The sequence below is a fragment of the Alexandromys fortis genome, unplaced genomic scaffold (genome assembly GCF_014885135.2).
Source record: "Alexandromys fortis isolate MF-2015 unplaced genomic scaffold, M_Fortis_MF-2015_v1.1 scaffold_13, whole genome shotgun sequence".
Classification (NCBI taxonomy): domain Eukaryota; kingdom Metazoa; phylum Chordata; class Mammalia; order Rodentia; family Cricetidae; genus Alexandromys; species Alexandromys fortis.
The window spans coordinates 1281292-1299836 of NW_026067908.1; the positions used below are offsets into that span (position 1 = coordinate 1281292).

At 46.1% G+C, this 18545-nt stretch overlaps 1 protein-coding gene across 3 annotated transcripts in view; it reads right to left on the reverse strand.

The window, feature by feature from the left end:
* Positions 1 to 377: 377 nt before the first annotated feature.
* The window catches only part of LOC126497934 (BEN domain-containing protein 5), a 1095425-nt gene continuing 1077257 nt past the window's right edge, over positions 378 to 18545 (reverse strand). For all 3 annotated transcript variants that reach the window (XM_050136199.1, XM_050136198.1, XM_050136200.1), the window contains 2 exons: positions 8476 to 8572; positions 378 to 1733 (listed from right to left, as the gene is read on the reverse strand). In XM_050136199.1, coding sequence (XP_049992156.1) covers positions 1613 to 1733; positions 8476 to 8572 — 218 coding nt within the window. In that variant the 3' untranslated portion in view covers positions 378 to 1612. The remainder of the gene's footprint in view (positions 1734 to 8475; positions 8573 to 18545) is intronic.

Sequence of the window (18545 nt, forward strand, 5' to 3'; positions counted from 1 at the left end):
GCTGCTGTGCCGACCAGCTTGTACACATGCATGATAATAAACCTTGCTTTTGCATTCTGGTGAGTTGGTCTCCCTGCTAGTTTTTTGGGGCGTCCCCATGGACTGGGTACAGCAGTCCACAATACCTAAAGTGATGCTATTATTTGCAAAACTGCCTGAAGGTGGTCATGTTGAGCCAGGTGCATTCTCAAGCTCCCCAGAATTCTGACAGAGGAACTATAGAGAGTTTAAGTCTGACCATTCTTCTGCATTTTAACAGAGCCCCTGATCTCAAAAAGATTAATTCTAAAATTGGGTTTGGCTGGTTGTCCTCCAAGAGTAGGAAACCAAAAGGGAAGGGCGCCAAGAACACTCAAAGGAACAGAGGTGCTGCACAAACCACTTTATTTGGGAAATAGAAACCCAGGAAGGTTGCTATATATACAATGGAACATTCATAGCAAACTAACATATGGTTCTTTGTTACCATTTCGGAAAACCAATATGCGAAAGAGAAAACAAGCTTTGCTCTTGATTTTTTGCAATAAACTTTGAAAACCTCCGTGGCAGACGCAAAGAATGTTTAACTGGAATTGTGTGCTGAAGGCCCCATCTCCCTGGAGCCTCCCTCCCCCTCTGCCTATCTCCTAATCCTCATTTCCGGGAGGTCATTTTAATTAGCAGGCTGCCATGGTGACTCAGCCTGCTGCTTCCCCAGACAGGAAGGGAGTGGACTCCCCTGGACCCATTCATCACACAAAGGCACTTTAAGCTTCAGGAAAATGCACACTATTTGGCTTGCACCGCCTTGGGGATTGCTTCTGCTGTCATTTTCTTTTGTCACTCCTACCTGCCAGGGTGCATTCTTTTGTCTCTTGCAGTCCCCTTACCTGGTAGGCACCCTGTCCCCAGTGCAGATTATCGGTGCTCACCTCACCTGATCCTTGTCAGCAGGGACTGCAGACCTTAGCCACAGTAGTTCTCCGGAAGGAGTGAGCAAGGCTTTTTGTCTCGGGAGCTAGAGTTTCGATTAAACTACCCGGGAAGTTGAGAAATGGCTTTCAGAACAGCTTTCTGAAGTTGCATGCTGGGGCTTGAGGGAATGAGCGAGCATGAGGCTTATAGATACGGTGACCATGCTTCTGAGACCAGTCTGGGTTTAAACACTCTGCCCCATTGTTCACAACCACCTGTTTGCCTTTGGCGTGCAAGTGTGTAGCTGTTGCTTTGGCTCAGAAAATATGGAGACTGCATTTCTAACCTAGAAACAATGGCAGCCTGTTTTAAGTGAAATCACCTGCGCAGTGACGATACACCTTTAAAAGATGAAGGGGGCTTATGGGGAACCAACCTGAGACCTGTGGGACCTCTTGAGAGGAGTGTGTGGGTTTGCCTCTGTGCTGTGGAAGGTGAAGTCTGTGCTAACTCCACTCTCCTACTCCACTCAGCCTTGAGCTGAGGGCTCACAACTGATTTCCCGTTGGGAAAATGGAAAAATCAAAGATAAAACTCCTCTCTTTCCCCGCTCCCTTTCACTAGCAGGTGCAATGTGTTGAAAACTCCTGTCTTGAATTTCGTGTCCCCACAGGAAATTCATTTTCCTGTCCCCACAGTGCTTCCAGGTGCCGTGTCTTTAAAAGGGGGTTGAAGGGTCTTTGTGGTTCAGTGAGCTCTTCTTGTCCCCTTTGCTGCTGGGGACATTGCTGGCTGAGCCCCGCAGGGACAGGTGCTTGTAAGGAGGGGGGTTTTCTTTCCTGCAAAAGGGAAACGACAGAAAGAGAAGACAGCCCATATACACACTGCAACCAGTCCACTTGTTAGCATGTCCATCTCCCTCGCTGGACAGGGACCTCCTAGGTACAGCGGGCTTGCCATCTTTTTCTCTATGTCCCCAGAACCCAGTCCAGGTCTGCTATAAAGCAGGCATAGGAGCTCAATGAATGACTGTAGGATGGATGACCGGCCAGCCGATGGATGGAAGGATGCATGCATGCATTGCTTCATTTTAGGCCTGGAGAAATTTAACTCTCCTGCAGCTCCAATCTGATTATCTTGCCACTTGGACTCCAACTAATTCAACATTACACATGAGAAGGGAGTGGGAACACAGAGAAAGCTATAGTTTGGAAATTTGGAAGGAGGCCTGTCTTGGTGTCCTATGGGCTTGGGAAATCCCTTTTGAGTGAAAGAGAGAGAGGGAGAGAAAGAGAGAGAGAGAGAGAGAGAGAGAGAGAGAGAGAGAGAGAGAGAGGAAGGAGGAGGAGGAGGAAGAGGAAGAGGAGAAAGGAGGAGAGAGAGCACTTTTGGCTGGAGGAGAGAGAGCACTTGGAAGGAGGAGAGAGGGCACTTGGTGGGCTGGGCTGGGACATCATTCTCTCATCCCCTGCATGACCACCAAGGACTTTAGAATCCTCATTTTATTATTCAGCCTATCACAGCAACTCCTAATGTCTGTCTTCCTAGCATGCTTGGAGATTTCAGCGAGTGGAAGTGTGTCTGTTTTACCTCTATGTCCCACAGCCAGCACCCAACACAGTAATATTACCACCATCAGTCGGTGATTTTGTTCACATAAGAGATAATGAGCTCCCGTGGAGCACGAACCGATTTTATTCACTGTTGCATTTTACCTTATTCGGTACCTTATTTGTTATATTTTTGATGGACAAATTGATTTATGTAGTCACTGGATTTAAGATTTATTCCCAGTGGGAAGACTGGTCTTAATTTTAAGCCTCAAAGAACTGCTCTGAATTCCCAAGTTGGCTGAATTCAAAAGTGTGGCCTTGGGCAAGAAATTGAACTTCCCTAAATTTCATTTGTACAATGAGGATAAACTATCCCAGTCTTTCAGCAGAGTGGTGAAGTTAAATTAGAGATTGTGAGTGAGTACCCCTAGAAGCTTCTCTTCCCTGCTATAATTTGTTGACTGTGGCCCCCAGAGACTCTAGCCATGCCAAAGACACAGACAGACATCGATGCTGTCCTCAACTTGTTTCGGCTTAGTGGAGCCCAGAACTGTGCAAAACAACCGCTCAAACTGAAGATTATAGCATGAAGTCAGAGCGGTGACCGCTAGAAACAGAAATGAAGTAGGCTGTTTGAATTAGGATTGAAGATGTGTCTTGTGGCCATTGTGCTCTGACCTTGGCACGATTGCTTTTATTTGTGGTTGATGAGTCACAAACCAAGTGAAGGTGGAGTCGGTGCCAGTTCACGCACAGTGGACACCTGGCCTTGACAAACCTCCCACCAGTCTTGGTGACTTAAAACGGATGATCCTTGAAGATCTGGCCAATGTGAGGAGACTGTCTAATGCAGTGATATGAGCCTAGATCCCTTTCTCCTTAACACTCTAGTCCTACAAACCTCATGCTTGGCCTTCCATCTACAGACAGTGTGATCTTTTCTGGTTTGGTTTGTTTGTTTGTTTTTCAGCACTAGTGGCAGAAGTCAGGGTCTCACACAGTAACTCAGTTGTTATAACCATCTCGGCAGCCTGAGACAGTATGATGTTACAAGAGTCCCTGCCTAGAGGTAAGAATCTATTTTGTTCTTTTCCAAACCGCAGAAGGATGCATGTTCTTCCTGCCTCATAGACTCTGGTGAAAGGAGAGCTGGAGAAGTGGTACCTAGATTACCAGGTGCCATCCATCCACAGATCACTGGGGAGAGTAGTTCTTCACACCTCAGAGGAGCAGAGGACACAGGACAGATGTGTTTTTATAGGACAAAGAAGATGGAAGGTCCCTAGAGAGACAAGCTTGGGTTTATTGTTACTGACACAGATACAGGCAGATGGGGTAACTGGAAAGGCAGGGTGTCTCTGTAATTGAAGATGGGGATCCAGAGAAGGAAAGGAGGCCCTAAACAGCAGATGGCTCACACCTCTGTTCCCTCCCCTATTCCTTTAGATTCATCTGCTTTAGAAGCCAACTTTTCAAGGCTTCTACAGTTCTTTGGTCACCACTTAATACCTATGCCACTATTTCCTGGGGAGTTGCACACCTATGTATGTCATAGAACCTTGAGTTTGATGTGTTTGGTTTTATTCTCTAATTCCCAAATCAGGCTTGGTGTGGAGCAGGTGCTTCTGGGCTGAGTGGCGAATGCAAGGGACTTTGAGTCTTATGGTTATCCTGACTTTACCACTTCTCTAGCCACACTGACTGGTCTCACCATTGCTGCAGGCTTCCTGCTTCATTTTGCTTTTCCAACTTGGGTTAGCATAATTTTCTTTCTACTCCTTCAATCTCAACTGTTCATGTCCTTAAAAAACCAAGTCCAAGTTGGGTAGTGGTGGCACACACCTTTAATCCCAGCACTCAGGAGGTGATAACACCCTCTAAAGGTCAAAGAGCTTGAGGGAGGGGGTTTAGCATCCTCCATCAAGTTCTACCATTGTATAGTCAGTTGACGTCATAGACATTATTTAGGTCTTAACATATACAAGCTCTGCACCATGTACTACGGATTGAAGAATGAGGCTGTCCAGTGGAGAAACCAGTCCTGCAGAGATGCCAGACAAGACAGTATAGGGTATGTGTATGGAATGTAACTAGGAGCCCAGCTGAGGAAACAGCTCTGTCTTAAGCAGGAAGAGGAACAGAAAAACACAATGTGACATTTGGATAAAGTTTTAATGAGTTAGTAGGAATTCAGCATCTACAAAATGAAAGGAATAAAGGGAAAGGGTGAGCAAGTTGTAAAAATGGATGTGGTCAGGCTGATGCATATGGCAGGGAGTCTTTGAAAGCAGGTATTCCCAAGGTCAAGGGTATGGTAAGAGGCGGGAGAGGTGTTCTCAATGTCAAGGGTATGGTAGGAGGCTGGATGTCAAATTTAATCATTGGTTTAAATCAAATCATTGGTTAAGGTCTTGAGTAGCAAGGAGTTGGTATATTACTTTGAAGGTAACAAGGAGCCATGAGCGAGATTATATCTGATATGTAGCTATGTATACTCACTGTACACAGCTAAGCATTGCTGTATTTTGCATGTTATCAACTGGAGCTCCCAATGGACTCATGTTATCTATGCTCCTTTAGGACTCATCACAGGCCTAGCATAGGATGTGCTCCTTATATACGTATGTCATGACGTCACTATGCAGCAGTCAGTGCTCCTGGCCCATAGTAGAGCCTGAGTCTACTTGATCAAGGCCAGTTTACCTCTGTGTTCATGCTCTGCCTCGCCTACTGAAGTATTCTTGGTCCACTTGTTTTCCCTATCTAATTTTAGCCCCTTTGGTTTTAGCTCTGATAGCCATGACACCATGATTGAAAACAAATGTAGGGGCTCAGCTTTCCTAATCAAGGCGGAGCTGAGCTCCCATGCCCACATTGCCGCCTCTCCCCAGGACTTCTTCCTGAGGGGCGGCCCAGCACCCCAGAATGCCAACAGGCTTCCAGCAGCATACGGGTAGAAAGTGACATATGGCAATTATCCATGGAGATGGGGGAAAACAAAGATTAATTCTGAGTCAAAACATGTAATTTTCCTTTACAACCAGAGCTGCTCTTTCACTTAAGCCATTTGATGCTTGGGTGGAAAATAATACAAAGGGGGAAGCATTCGGATTCAAACAGGAGCCTATAGTCCTGGGAATTCATTCTTTAAGGCTTACTTACCAGTCTGGAGTTGAGTGCAGCACCCAGGGGATCACCCAGGCCCAGAAGGAAGGGCAGGGGGCAGTAGGGAGTTAATTTGCTTTTCTTAATTTATAAGTGGGTGTATTTGCATCAACTCTTCAAGTCTGGCCTCGTGAGGAAAGAAGTCTTTGCAGAAGAGAACATCAAAGCTCAGGATCAGGGATGTCATGGGCAGTTGAAAGCAGGGGCTCTTGGGAGGAAAACAACCCTGCATCAATCTAACTCAGTTTTAAGCCCCCTCCTAATCTGAAAGAACCTATCCCAACTGAGCCTGAGTATCCCACAGGGGTCAGGCCCTGGGCTCCAATCCTGGCTCCAGCTCTGGACCTTAACACCCCTTCTGTTCCCTAGGTCTCAATGTCCTCTCATGTCATGCTCATTGATGTCCCTCCAAACTGTTAGTACTACTTCACTGACCTGTGACCATAACACAGGCAAGAAGGAAAAAAAAAAGCGGTGAAGGATGAAGATAATTTTTATGCAGGCTGACAGAGGACCCAAAAGAGATAATCCCTAAATTAACTTGTAAATGAGATGCTAAGAATTCTTTTGAGTTTTACAAAGCTTTAAATGTTTAAGAACTTTGGCAATCAAGAGTGACTCCTAAGAAAGAACTGAGCACTTTCCTCCAGAGGTGAGCTCCTCAAAGGCAGGCAGGGTCATACCTTAATCCCCAGCTCACCCCATACCTCCCTCCCACCAGAGCCGGCTGCAATGTGCTGTCTTCTGTAGGTTTATGAGTGATGGAATGGATGGATGTATCCATGCAAGTATGTGCGGGGCAGGCTAGTACTGCAAGGAGATAGAGAAGAAACAGAGACAATCCTCATGCAGGGGTTTTTAATACCCCAGAATGGTGGACATAAAGTCCCCAGATGACATGGTCCCAATCTGAGACAGGGTGTCATTTGAGCATGCAGCCATGAAGACTGTGTGGATCAGGCCTTAGAGAGATACAACTCACTGAATTATGGAGCCTGGTCCAGTCCAACCAGGTAAAGTCACAGGACTTGTCACAGGCTATCATTAGCTGGCAGAAACTGGAAACTGTGAAAACATTCAGAGGCATCTATTGTGTGCTAGGCGTTGTCCTATGCTCGTGCCTAATCTTCAGAACCATATTAAGTGGTTGCTATTATTTCTGTTTAATAGGAAGGTGTAGAAAGGTTTCAAGAGGTCAAGAAACATCACTCATGAGTGCCCAAGACAGTCCTCTGATGGCGCTCTATTGCAGGAGAGTTCAAATGGTTTTAGAATATGAAACCCTATCTGTGCTGTAGAACCTGTGACTTCAGGCTGATGGAGGTGGGTCTTGTATCTTATCTGTTGCTTTCATTGGCTAATAATAAAGAAACTGCCTCGGCCCTCATAGGACAGAAAATTAGGTAGGTGGAGTAAACAGAAGAGAATGCTGGGAAAAAGAAGCTGAGAGAGGGAGTCGCCATGATTCTCCCGCTCCAGATAGACGCAGGTTAAGATCCTCCCTGGTAAGCCAGCTCGTGGGCTACACAGAATATTAGAAATGGGTTAGAACAATATGTAAGAGCTAGCCAATAAGAAACTGGAACTAGCCGGGCCAGGCAGTGTTTTAATAGAATACAGTTTCCGTGTAATTATTTCGGGCATAAGCTAGCCATGCGGGCGGCCCGGTGCCGGGGATGCAACCCTGCCGCTTCTATTGCAACATCAGGCAATCTTCTGGTCCTTTCTGGGGACGAGACATACATGGACTAAGTACACAAAGTACTTCATACAATACATAACGCTAACTTATATTTTTTATTGTTAATAATAGGTATTGGAGGAAGATTCACTGTGCTAAGCTCCCGAGGCACCGAGAAAGACAGCGAACATCAGTGGAAAGAATGATCTGGCAGGAGTAGAGAGTTGGACACTGCCACGTCATTCCAGGAGCCTGGACCACTAGGGGAAGAGGAGAGGAGGCCCAGAGGTACGGCAGTGCTAGCACAATCCAGATGCCTCTGGATGTCACTGCCCAGATGCTCAGTGAGTGCTCTACCAGCACACATGGGAACTCCCAGAACTTCCCGCTGCTGTTCATTCAGCCCTCAGCCAAGATGGATGCTCCCACCCGTGTCTTCTCTCCTCCTTGGATCTACAAGTGAGTCCATCAGAGGAGCAAGATGGGGCTTCGTAGGGGTGTGTCCTCTGTACCCCAAACCTTCAAGTATTAAGGGAAGGGGACCATCATCAACTGACGGAATACTCATACACTTGGTACTAGTGTTTGAATGTAAAGCCCACAATAACCTGAAAAGACTGTACAAGCGTGTCTGATTTATAAACTAGAAGAATGCGGAGCTGGAGTTCGTTTGGGAACCTTAGAGGATGAGTGATCACGTGGGGTGGGATATGTAAGTAGCCAGGCTAACTTAGATCTCGGCTGATCATGGCTCCTTAGCAGTGCCCCATCTCTGGCGATTCCTAAGATGGGCCTGAAATGAGATGGCCCACCGTGCAAGACTATACTGCTATGCAGCCTGTGGACTGGAGCTCAGAGATGCAGTCTGCTGCAGTTTGGGCCCTGAGGCATCATTCAGCCTGACCAACCTGGTGAGTCAAGGTACCGCCTTGCCCTGGACCATGGGAGGCCGTTTGGCAATCTGTGCTAACATCTCAGAAGCTGAAGGAGATGAAGCTACATGGATGCCTCTGTGTAGACAACACCTTCTGGGCCCTTACTGATTCTTGTGATAGAGCTGGGATTGCACTTCCTGTGGCACAGGTGGCAAACTGAGGGGCATCAGAAAGCGAAGAGAAGCTTCCCTGAACACAGACCTAGGGAAGCAGGACCTGAGCCTGATTGCTTGGCTCTAACACTTACCGAAGCCTTGGTATGGGGACTGTCATCCTGTCAACCAAGGGATTCAGCCGGTAATAATCTAGAAATGTTCTCGCCACATTTCTTCCCAGTTTCATATCTGCAGATGTGTGTTAAGGAGCAGCTTTGAAAAGAGACTGAGCAGGGTGAGAAGAGGCCTAGTTATAAATAAACAAACAAACAAACAAACAAACAAAGCAATGGTAAAGATAGTGTCATTGCTCCCCACTCTAGGGTTTTAGCATGCATTGTCTTCTTGGTCCTCACAAAACCTTCAGTGGTAAGTATGATCCTCATTTCATAGACAAGAAACTAAAATGAACAGAACAGAAGTAAAGGTGGGGAGTGGACACTGGGGTCTAAGTAACCATACCCTAAAATCTGTGCACCTAGCTTTTAAGTATACTGGGCTTTTTTAGTCTGGCCTCAAGTGGTCCAGAATGAAGACTTATGAGCAAGTCTGAAAGCCAAGAGACCCTTTGTTTCATACAGAACAGGTTTTGCCTGACCTTCAAGGACCAGGCATCTCTCTTGAGAGTAATCTCAGGAAAGCTCCCAGACTCTAAATAGAATTCCATTTCCCCTTGCTGTTTGACAAATAGTGGAGTCCTAGAGTATAGATTGGTAGTCTATTTATTGAATCACAAATTCCCCCAGGGAAGGAGAAAGCTCCAGTTCTATACTGGTATTAACATCCTGGGATCAATTAATACAACAACTGTGTATCTGCTCTATGCATGATAGCCATATTTCTGGGCTCTCTGCTATTTCCGTTGCCCGAAGGGCCTTTCTAACTCTCCCTTAGCTAATATACAGTATGAAGAGGTTGCCACTACCTCTTCATTAGATTTTCCTGGATCTTCCCTGCTGTCATCCCAGGGCTGAGAGTATTGTCCTTGCTCCCTAACACCATGGCTTAAGAACTGACCTCACAGAGTAGACATTAAGTGTTTACTCACCGTGGTTCCTCCACCCCACCCCCATCAGCTACAAACACCCAAGCTGTCAACCTTCCCCATGAGACTTCTCATCTCTTGATTTCGTCTACCTCTCTCCATTCCCCAGAATAGGTCAGCATCACCTTTTGCCTGGACAATTGCCATCTTGTTCACTGGGCCTCCTGTCCCAGAATTGCCCTCTCTGGGATGCTTTCAATAGTGACGTCAGGGGCTGTATCTCTATTGCAGACTCCATAGTGTTACTCATTGACAAAAACCCTCAGTGTCTTCCAGTTGCTGTTCAGAGCTTGGCCCTTGGTTATGTTCTCAACTCTCCTCTTGTTACCTCCTGCCTCCCATCCCTTTGCAGTTCCTACTCTTCTTTTTTTTTTTTTAATTTTTATTTATTTATTTATTAAAGATTTCTGTCTCTTCCCCACCGCCGCCTCCCCTTTCTCTCTCCCTCCCCCCCGCACTTCCTTCCTCCCTTTCTTTTTTTCTCTTTCTCTTACACAGTCCAGGGTGGCCTCAAACTCACTATAGAGCCTGGAATGAACTTGTATTTCTGATCCTCCTGCCTCTACCTCCTGGGTTCTGGGACTATGGCTACTTTACAGAGTTCTGAGTATTGAACTAAGCATTCACTGTACTCTATTGATCTATATCTTCAGCCTTATTGGCTTTCATTAAGTATTATTTATTATAACANTCAACCCAATTATAAAATGGGGCACTGAGTTGAACAGAGATCTCTCAACAGAAGAAGTTCAAATGGCCAAAAGACACTTAAGGTCATGCTCAACATCCTTAGCGATCAGGGAAATGCAAATCAAGACAACTTTAAGATACCATCTTACACCTGTCAGAATGGCGAAAATCAAAAACACCAATGATAGCCTATGCTGGAGAGGTTGTGGAGAAAGGGGTACACTCATCCATTGCTGGTGGGAATGCAAACTTGTGCAACCACTCTGGAAAGCAGTGTGGAGGTTTCTCAGGAAATTCGGGATCAACCTACCCATGGACCCAGCAGTTCCTACTCTTCTAATCCTGTAACTCCGAGGTCTTTGTTCGCCGTGTAGCCCAGTTAGACCATCATGCCAAGCATGCCTTATAGGACCAGATCCTTCCCAGCCTCCAGACTTCCATTCAGTTCTCACATTAATGGGCATATCCTTCTCGGTGCCTTTGCTGGGGACAGGGTCCTCCTAGGTCTTCCATGGCATCTTTGCATAGTTCTCTGCCATTCAGACTACTCAGCAATACTGAATTTCAACCAGTCCTTCTTTGTGATAGCTCCTCTTGTCTATACAATCTACGGGGAAGAGGTCAACTTTGCTTGACTCAATCATTTAAATACCTATGTGCTTACCTGACAGTTGTAAGAAAAATAATGAATAGTAACACCCAATAGCTAAGTAGCTATTATTAATATGTGCTAGGCCACCTCAGGACAACCCAATGGGAGAAGGCTATTATTGTTCCTATTGCTCAGACAGGGTAAGTGACTTTCCCTAAGGCTACATACCTTATAGATGCTGAAATTGGGATTTAAACCCAGGCCTTGGCTCTCTGGGACCTACACCATTTCACATTTGCATCTACCTTTTTCCTACCTAATAAACCATCTAGAGCCCCACTTGTCTGGTGGAGAAGATTCACAGCACTGACCCAGGACTAATGGAGCTGAGGATACAGGTGATACACACAGTAGCAGCACCCCGGGGCTGCTAGTCCCAGGGAGTCTCTGGAGAAGGACTGCTCCTAGCTGAACTGTAAAGACAGGACAGCTGAAGAGGCCTTCAGACAAGAACACAGAAATGGTTTTCCATTCACACATACATCTACACAACATTTTCTTTATCTGTCTTGGGCTGTGATGGGCGAAGGAACTTATCCAATGCCATGTAGCCGATAATGGTCAGACCAGGAGTCAAATCTGGGTATGCCTGATTCCAGACTATGAGTTTCCACTGCCTTGGACTGTTTCTCAACTTGAAGGCACCTTTTCTGTCAGAGCCTGAGTCATCCCAGGTCAGAACATGGTGGGAGGAGGAGAAACAGCAGGTCCGTTGTTTACAACAGCGAGCTGCACTGCAGGCTTGCTGTGCTCTGGGACTGCTACCTGCTTTCTTTCTCTAGATGTGTCTGACCTTCTCTGTCCCCTTCTCTGAAAAGTCCACAAGCTGGCACTGAGCATGGCCTCTCAGACTAGCAGCCCCCAGAGGGTGTCTCGTGGCCAGGGCCTGCGGAGGCAAGCTGGCTGCTTGAACCCAGACAGTCTCTAGTTGGCACAGAGACCAAATCGTGGTTATGCGTGTTGAAAAGAATAGCTGCAGGACATGGGAGAAATGAGAGGTCTCTGTGGACTGAGCTGGTAAGCTACAGCAGACATTTTTGGAAACAGATGTGTCTAACCCAAATCCTGCCACATGCTATGGAGAGCAGATTTTAATTTCCAAAGATGTCTGTAGCGTTGTCTCTGGTCTCACATGCTCCTCCAGGATGACCTTGATACTCCTTCCACTGAAAGACATGGTCCTCGTTCTTCCCCTCAGAGTCTCGCAGACTTTAAACTGGCTTAGAACCAAAAGAATGACACGAGTGGAAGTGACATTGTGAGACTCGCTCGGCAAGGTCAGCTACAGCAAAGCAAATGAACCTTGTGTTATATGTGCTCAAGCGAGGGTCCTGAGCTCACGGACAAGCAGATTGAGCACCCCAAGGACTAGGCACAGAAACAGAGGATAGACTCTTGAAGTGAAGGTCAGCCTCCACTTCTACAGCATGCTGTCATTCCAGCCCCAGCCACTCTTTTCCTACAGCTGAATCAGACTCCATAAAAGACCCTCCCACTGAGACCCATCCAAATGTCTGACCCACAGAGAACATGAAAGGACAGAGCTGATGTGGGATGTCCTTCTGCATATGGGCTGCTTTATTGGTTGATGAATAAAGCTGTTTTGGCCAATGGCCTAGTAGAGTAAAGTCAGGCGGGAAATCTGAACAGAAATATAGAGAGAAAGTAGGCTGAGTCAAGGAGACACCACGTAGCTGCCAAAGGAGAAGGATACCAAATAGAACCTTACACAGTAAGCCACAGGCTTGTGGTGGTACAAAGATTAATAGAAATGGGGTTAATTCAGATGTAAGAGCTAGCTAGAAATATGCCTGAGTCATTGTCCAAACAGTGTTGTACTTAATATGGTTTCTGTGTGATTAGTTGGGTCTGAGTGGCCAGGAAATGAATGAAATACAATGCTACAAATAGCATTGTTTTAAGCCATACATTTTAGGGGAAGAGTGTTTAACAAAGAAATAGAGAACTCACACCGTTCTCTATTCCATCTCCCTGAGCCTTTATGTATCTGTCTGTGAAATGCCTGCTTCACAGATTTGCTGGGCTGCAGTGGGTAGCTGGATATAGTTGGCGAGTGGCATAGGGCTGACTGAATGGTGAATGGATGAATGAATGAATGAATGAGGGAAAGAGAAGCCTCATCTCTTTCTTACTGTCTATACTAAAAAGTAGACTCGAGGTACCACAAAAGTAGTTGCCTTGCTTACCAACACCCTTGAATATCTACAAAGGAATTGGGCTGTTCCACAAAGCCAGAGCTAATCACTTTGGATGGGCTCTGTTGCAAAGGCAATTTTCAAGGTGGTTCTCATCTAGGAAAGACCTGGTTCCCTTCCCCCCTCCATCCGCAAAGCCTTATTCACTCCAGAGTATTTCTTACACTCACCCTGACTGAGTGAAGGAGCAGGACAAAGGTGAAGGAGAGTAAAGATTGATTGAACATTTTCAATTAAAATACGATGTCTTAGAAGACAGATTTAAGATCCAGGTAAAGAGAAGCAATAGTTTTTTTGGCTGGGCCATTTTCAATATATTGATGTACTCAGAGAGAAAAAACTAGGGTGAGAGCTCTCGGCCATTCATTATCCACAAAAATCTTGGGATAGTTTTGTATGCTGATTTTTTTCTCACCCTCAAGTTTAATCCATTGGTCTGCTTCTTATAGACAGCAGGGAATGGTCAGCAACCATGGCAGGTGGGGCTGGGAGCCTAAAGTACTGAGGATGGAGGATGGAGTCACTGGTGTAGTTGAAAATTTGGACTAATGTGGTGACTTCTACCAAAACTATCTTGGCATAGAGTAGCTCCAGCCTCCTTCTTCATGGGGCTCCTTAATAGATGATGGGAAGTAAGATGTGTTCTGAGATTTTCACCCATTCACCCATCTGTTCATCCATCTACCCATCCATCTACCCATCCGTCTACCCATCCACTATCCATCTGTCCATCTATCCATGCACCCATTGTGGATTCAAACACTTGTTGGAGTCTTCCTTGGGGTTAGTTGAAGATGAATTAGGAAAATGCACTTCCAAATCTGGAGGAAGAAATCAGACTTCCAGTTAATTATATCACCAAGCAGGTCGTTAGATCCATTGTTGCTTTGCCAAAAGCAGCTATTAGAGTGTACTCTGTGCCATGCAGTTACTACCACCAACATTCACCACAGCTGGACAAGACCAGAGAATGGTTTTACAGATAAGAAAGTAGTGACCGGGGTCTAGTTTATTCACCCAGAGTCGTCTTCTTTGAAAATGATAGAGGCAGAATTGAACCCCAGGATCTTCTCAGCATATGTGTGCTGTGTTTTCTCTGGAGTGTGATAAAAATTGCAAATACAGATTTCACTCACCATGGAGAGAGGAAATACTGAATTCCAAATGGAGAAACTTTTAAAGGCTTCATGAAGATAGATGTGTAACTAAGATTTGAAGGACAAAGATAACCTTAAAAGGGGAGAGATGGAGCTGAGAATGAAGCCCAGTTGTACTCATTGGCCTAGCAAGGCCCAGTGTTCAACCTTTTCTACTATAAAAAAAGGGGAGTGTTGGAGGCACATGTGTGGCTAGGGACCATGACATGGCATGAAAGACAACAGGGAAGGTTGGAATCTCACCTACCCAGGTGTAGAGTGGAAGGTAAGGCTGTGATGCCACAGGGCCAGACTCACTGAAACACTGAGAAACTTAAACTTCTATTCAGAGAGATGGCTCTGTTGCTAAGAGCACTGGCCGTTCTTCCAGAGGAGATGGTCAGAATTCTAGCATCCATACAGTGGCTCACAACTATCAGAATCCTAGCATCCATACAGTGGCTCACAACTATCTACACTTCCAGTTCCAGATGACATGATGCACTCTTCTGGCCTCTGTGTGTACTGCAGATACATCTTAAAAAAAAAAAAAAAAAAAAAACCTATTCTATAGGCAGTGAAAACCAGTAAATACTAGGGATTGTGTCTATCATTCTCTAATTAACATACATTCACTGACCATCTACAATGTTCAGAGTTTTTTGGAAGTTCCAGGGTATGCTGACTAAAAATCAAACAAAAGCAATAGTTTTTAAGACTAGAATTAGAGACATACTAAAAAGTACAAAAAAACATGGTAAAGTATGAAACTGTGATTCTAATAGTGTTATGAGAAAATGTATCCTTAGGATAATGGAGACATGAACAGGCCTCTCTGAGAAGGGGATCATTGAGAAATAATCCTTCTGTACACTGTGTGAATAGATGTTGCTATGATTGGTTTAATAAACAAGCTAACTGGCCAACAGGATCCTGACGAACAGGATCAAGTCAGGTAGGAAAGTTAAACTGAGAATGATGGAACGAAGAAGGGCAGAGTCAGAGGAGATGCCTGCCAGCTGCCAAAGAAGCAGGACATGTAGAAAATGAGGTAACAAGCCATGAGCCATGTGGCAAAGCACAGATAAGAAATGTGGGTTAACCTAAAATGTAAGAGTTAGGTAGTAGTAAGCCTAAGCTTTCAGACGAGCATTTATAGTTTATATTAAGTCTCTGAGTCAGTTATTTGGGAAGTAGCCGCCAGTTATTTGAGAGCAGGCAGTCAGGACAGGAAAACTCCACCTACAGGGACATAAAAACTAACAGTGAGAACATGTGCAGCATCACCTATAAATTGAGAGAAAAGTACAGGAGAAGGGTACCCTGAGGGGAGAGAGAAACAAAAAGTGCCTGGGAAAGGACATATAAGATGGGGGATCTCAGAAGGCCTGGCTGTAGGCTACTGTAGAGAGTCTGATCCTCCCAAGTGACAGAGAGGCTACTGGACAGTCTGAAACAGGCAAAGGACACAGCCTGATTTACACCATAGGCATCATTGCTGTGTTAAACATCTGAAGCAAGTGTGGAAGCAAAAGAGTAATTATGGTCCAGGGACGGGGTGTGGGGATCTGGATGGTGCAGAGGTAGTGGGGCTTGCAGGGTTCTCAAGGACCCTAGGAGACAGACAGTGCCTGAAGGAGCCTCTCTTCTGTCTCAGGCCTCAGATCTGGAGCCCTCGATGAGCACATGTGTGAGGATTAAAAGCCCACACGGTGGTGACCTGGGCCATGTCCCTCCTCTGTGCCTACCTTCTCTGTGAATAAAGGCAATGTCCTTAGAAGTCCCATCTCCTCATCCTTCCACAAACATCACCGAGGAGCCACTGGTCTGACGAACACCCCTGCCTTTGCGGAGCTTACATTGCAGCCACAGGAGGCAAATGTAAACCTATGGGATATGCCAGAAGATGATAAGCACTGAGCTAAAGAGCAGGGAAGACAGTGCACGGCAGGAAGCAACCACCACACTAAGGAAGGTGTTAAGAGGGAACTTCAACAAAAGGGTGGGCTTGCAGTGCACTTGGAGGAGACTGATGGGCTTGCCAAGTGGAGGATGAGCCTTCTCATCAAGAGCAGGACTTGCAAAATCCAGCTGATCATAAGTGGGATAAAAGTGAACCTTGGGGATGAGTCCCTTCATGCACACACACTGGCACATAGCAATTTCCAACTCTCCACGCTTGAATGCCACAAACCTCCCTCTGGATCAGGACTTCCTTGCACTGTCCCGCTCCTTCCAGCACTGCCCCACAGCTCTGCTGCCTTCTGATCACTCCCTTAGGCTCCATCAGTTTAAGGCTCACCGGCCAGTCCTACCCTGCACTGCAGAATGCTGAGGTCCTCGTCATTCATCTCACCCTTTTTTCCCCCGCAGTGTGTGTTACATGCAGCTCTGCTCCCTACTTTCATCTTGCTTATGACACATCATATGTCACTTGTCCCATGAGGCACAACAAATATTGGTCCCAAGGAAGATTTGAAGGTCAGTTTTCGCTTACTCTTTATTTACACATTTACTAAATGCTACTATACATCAGACACTTTCTGAAGAGTACCAAACTTCATGACAGTCTCTTCTTGCCATCATGTTGTCTCCAAATCAGAAAGCTTAAGACCTACATGGTGTGGGAAGTCCTGAATATGTGTTGCTTTTATTGGTTAATGAATAAAGCTGCTTTGGCCTACGGCAGGGCAGAATAGAATAAGGCAGGAATTCCAAGTAGATAGAGAAGGAAAGAAGGTGCAGTCGAAGAGACACCATGTAGCCCCTGAAGGAGACAGCAGGAACTTTACCCGGTAAGCCACAACCTTGTGGAGATACACAGAATCATAGGAATGGCTTAATCTAAGATGTAAGAGCTAGTTTATAAGAAGCCTATGCTATTGACCAAGCAGTGTTGTAATTGATATAGTTTCTATGTGATTATTTCCGGTCTGGGCAGCCAGGGAACAAACAAGCAGTTCCACCTCCACCTACATATCTGTTAAGTATTTTTTGAATGGCATACCTCTCTGCCGACAATGCAATAATTCTAATCAGACCAAATTAGACCGAATTAAAAGATACCCAGGTTTAACGGCTGTCAGCACTCCTGGGTGCCCCCCCCCCGGAAAACATGGAAAGGGGAACAGAGAACCAAAAGACCATGGAAAACTGGGAGACCACATGTTCATTCTCGGGGGGTGGGGATGGAGCAGTTTAAATAGCCCGTGGGAGTGGTCTTGATCTACCCTGGGGAGGGGTCACCATTTGGCAGGCTTTCCTGACCCTCCCTGGGGAGGGGTCACCATTTGGTGGGCTTTCTTGGAGGTGGAGTTTGAACTGAGGCAACTCCCAGGGGAGGGGGTTTACGCCAGGAGCTGGGGTGAAGCCCCCATTCAAACAATATCCTCTGTCTGGAAACGTCCAACTGAAAGCTCACACCGCTATCCCTGCCGGCTATGAGAGGATTCTGCAGAGGGGTGTACCAAAGGCAACCCATTTCTCTTCCCTAAGGCCCACAGCACTGCTAGAATACTAAGAGGCAGCTATCTGGGAGCCTTTTGGTAAAGCCTGAAAAACACTGTGGCAATGAACACATCTTTTGTCTCTGCTTCCCTCGCCAGTCCTCCTACAAGGTCAGAAGAGAGCAGGACTAACCAGACGAATCTGCTCTGGAGCGAGGGTGCAGACTGCAGGTATAGTCAGAGAGGCCTTTGCAACAGCAAGAAAGCCTCCCAGACAGCACTGAGAGTAGGGCACCTAAGAAGGGGGGAGTGGGGCAAACAAGAGAGAAAGATGCAAACAGAGCTACTCAGGGAAGCTAATCAGAATGAAGCTGAAAGAGAAGGGAAGGAGAGAAAGATAGCAGAGGAGTGGAGATGGAGTTGGACTTGAAAACTAAAGGAAAATGAAGTGGGGACAGAGAAATGGAAAAATAGAAGCAAGCGACCGGAAGAGAGGGCATATGAGTGTAAGCCATATATACAGACAATAGAGAGGAGGGAGAAAGCAGGTGATGAGACAAAAAGGGAAAGCAGGAAGGGGGGGACGCAGTGTGAGTCAAATAGAAACAGTGGGAGGCAGTGGACAGACAGGAGGGAATGGTTTACTGAGGCGAAGTCAGCTCCCTGGGAGGGTTCTCATCCCACATCTTGAAGCTTGCTTCCCCAGGAGGCAGCATACCTGAGACCAGGGGAAGGGGCTTGCATAGCATGGACCAGCAGTGAATTAGAAGTCAGGCTAACTCTGAGGCTCCATGTTAGTTTCTGTTTGTCATAAGCTCAGTGCCTTAAAACACCAGACATGCATTTCCTTACAGCTCTGTGGGCCAAAGTTTCTCTGGGCCAAAAAGAAAGTGTTGCCAGGCCTGCACTTCCTCAGGAGGCTGCCTGGAAAACCCATTCATTTCTCCTGGCTGTTGGCATTCCATGGCTTGTGGCCA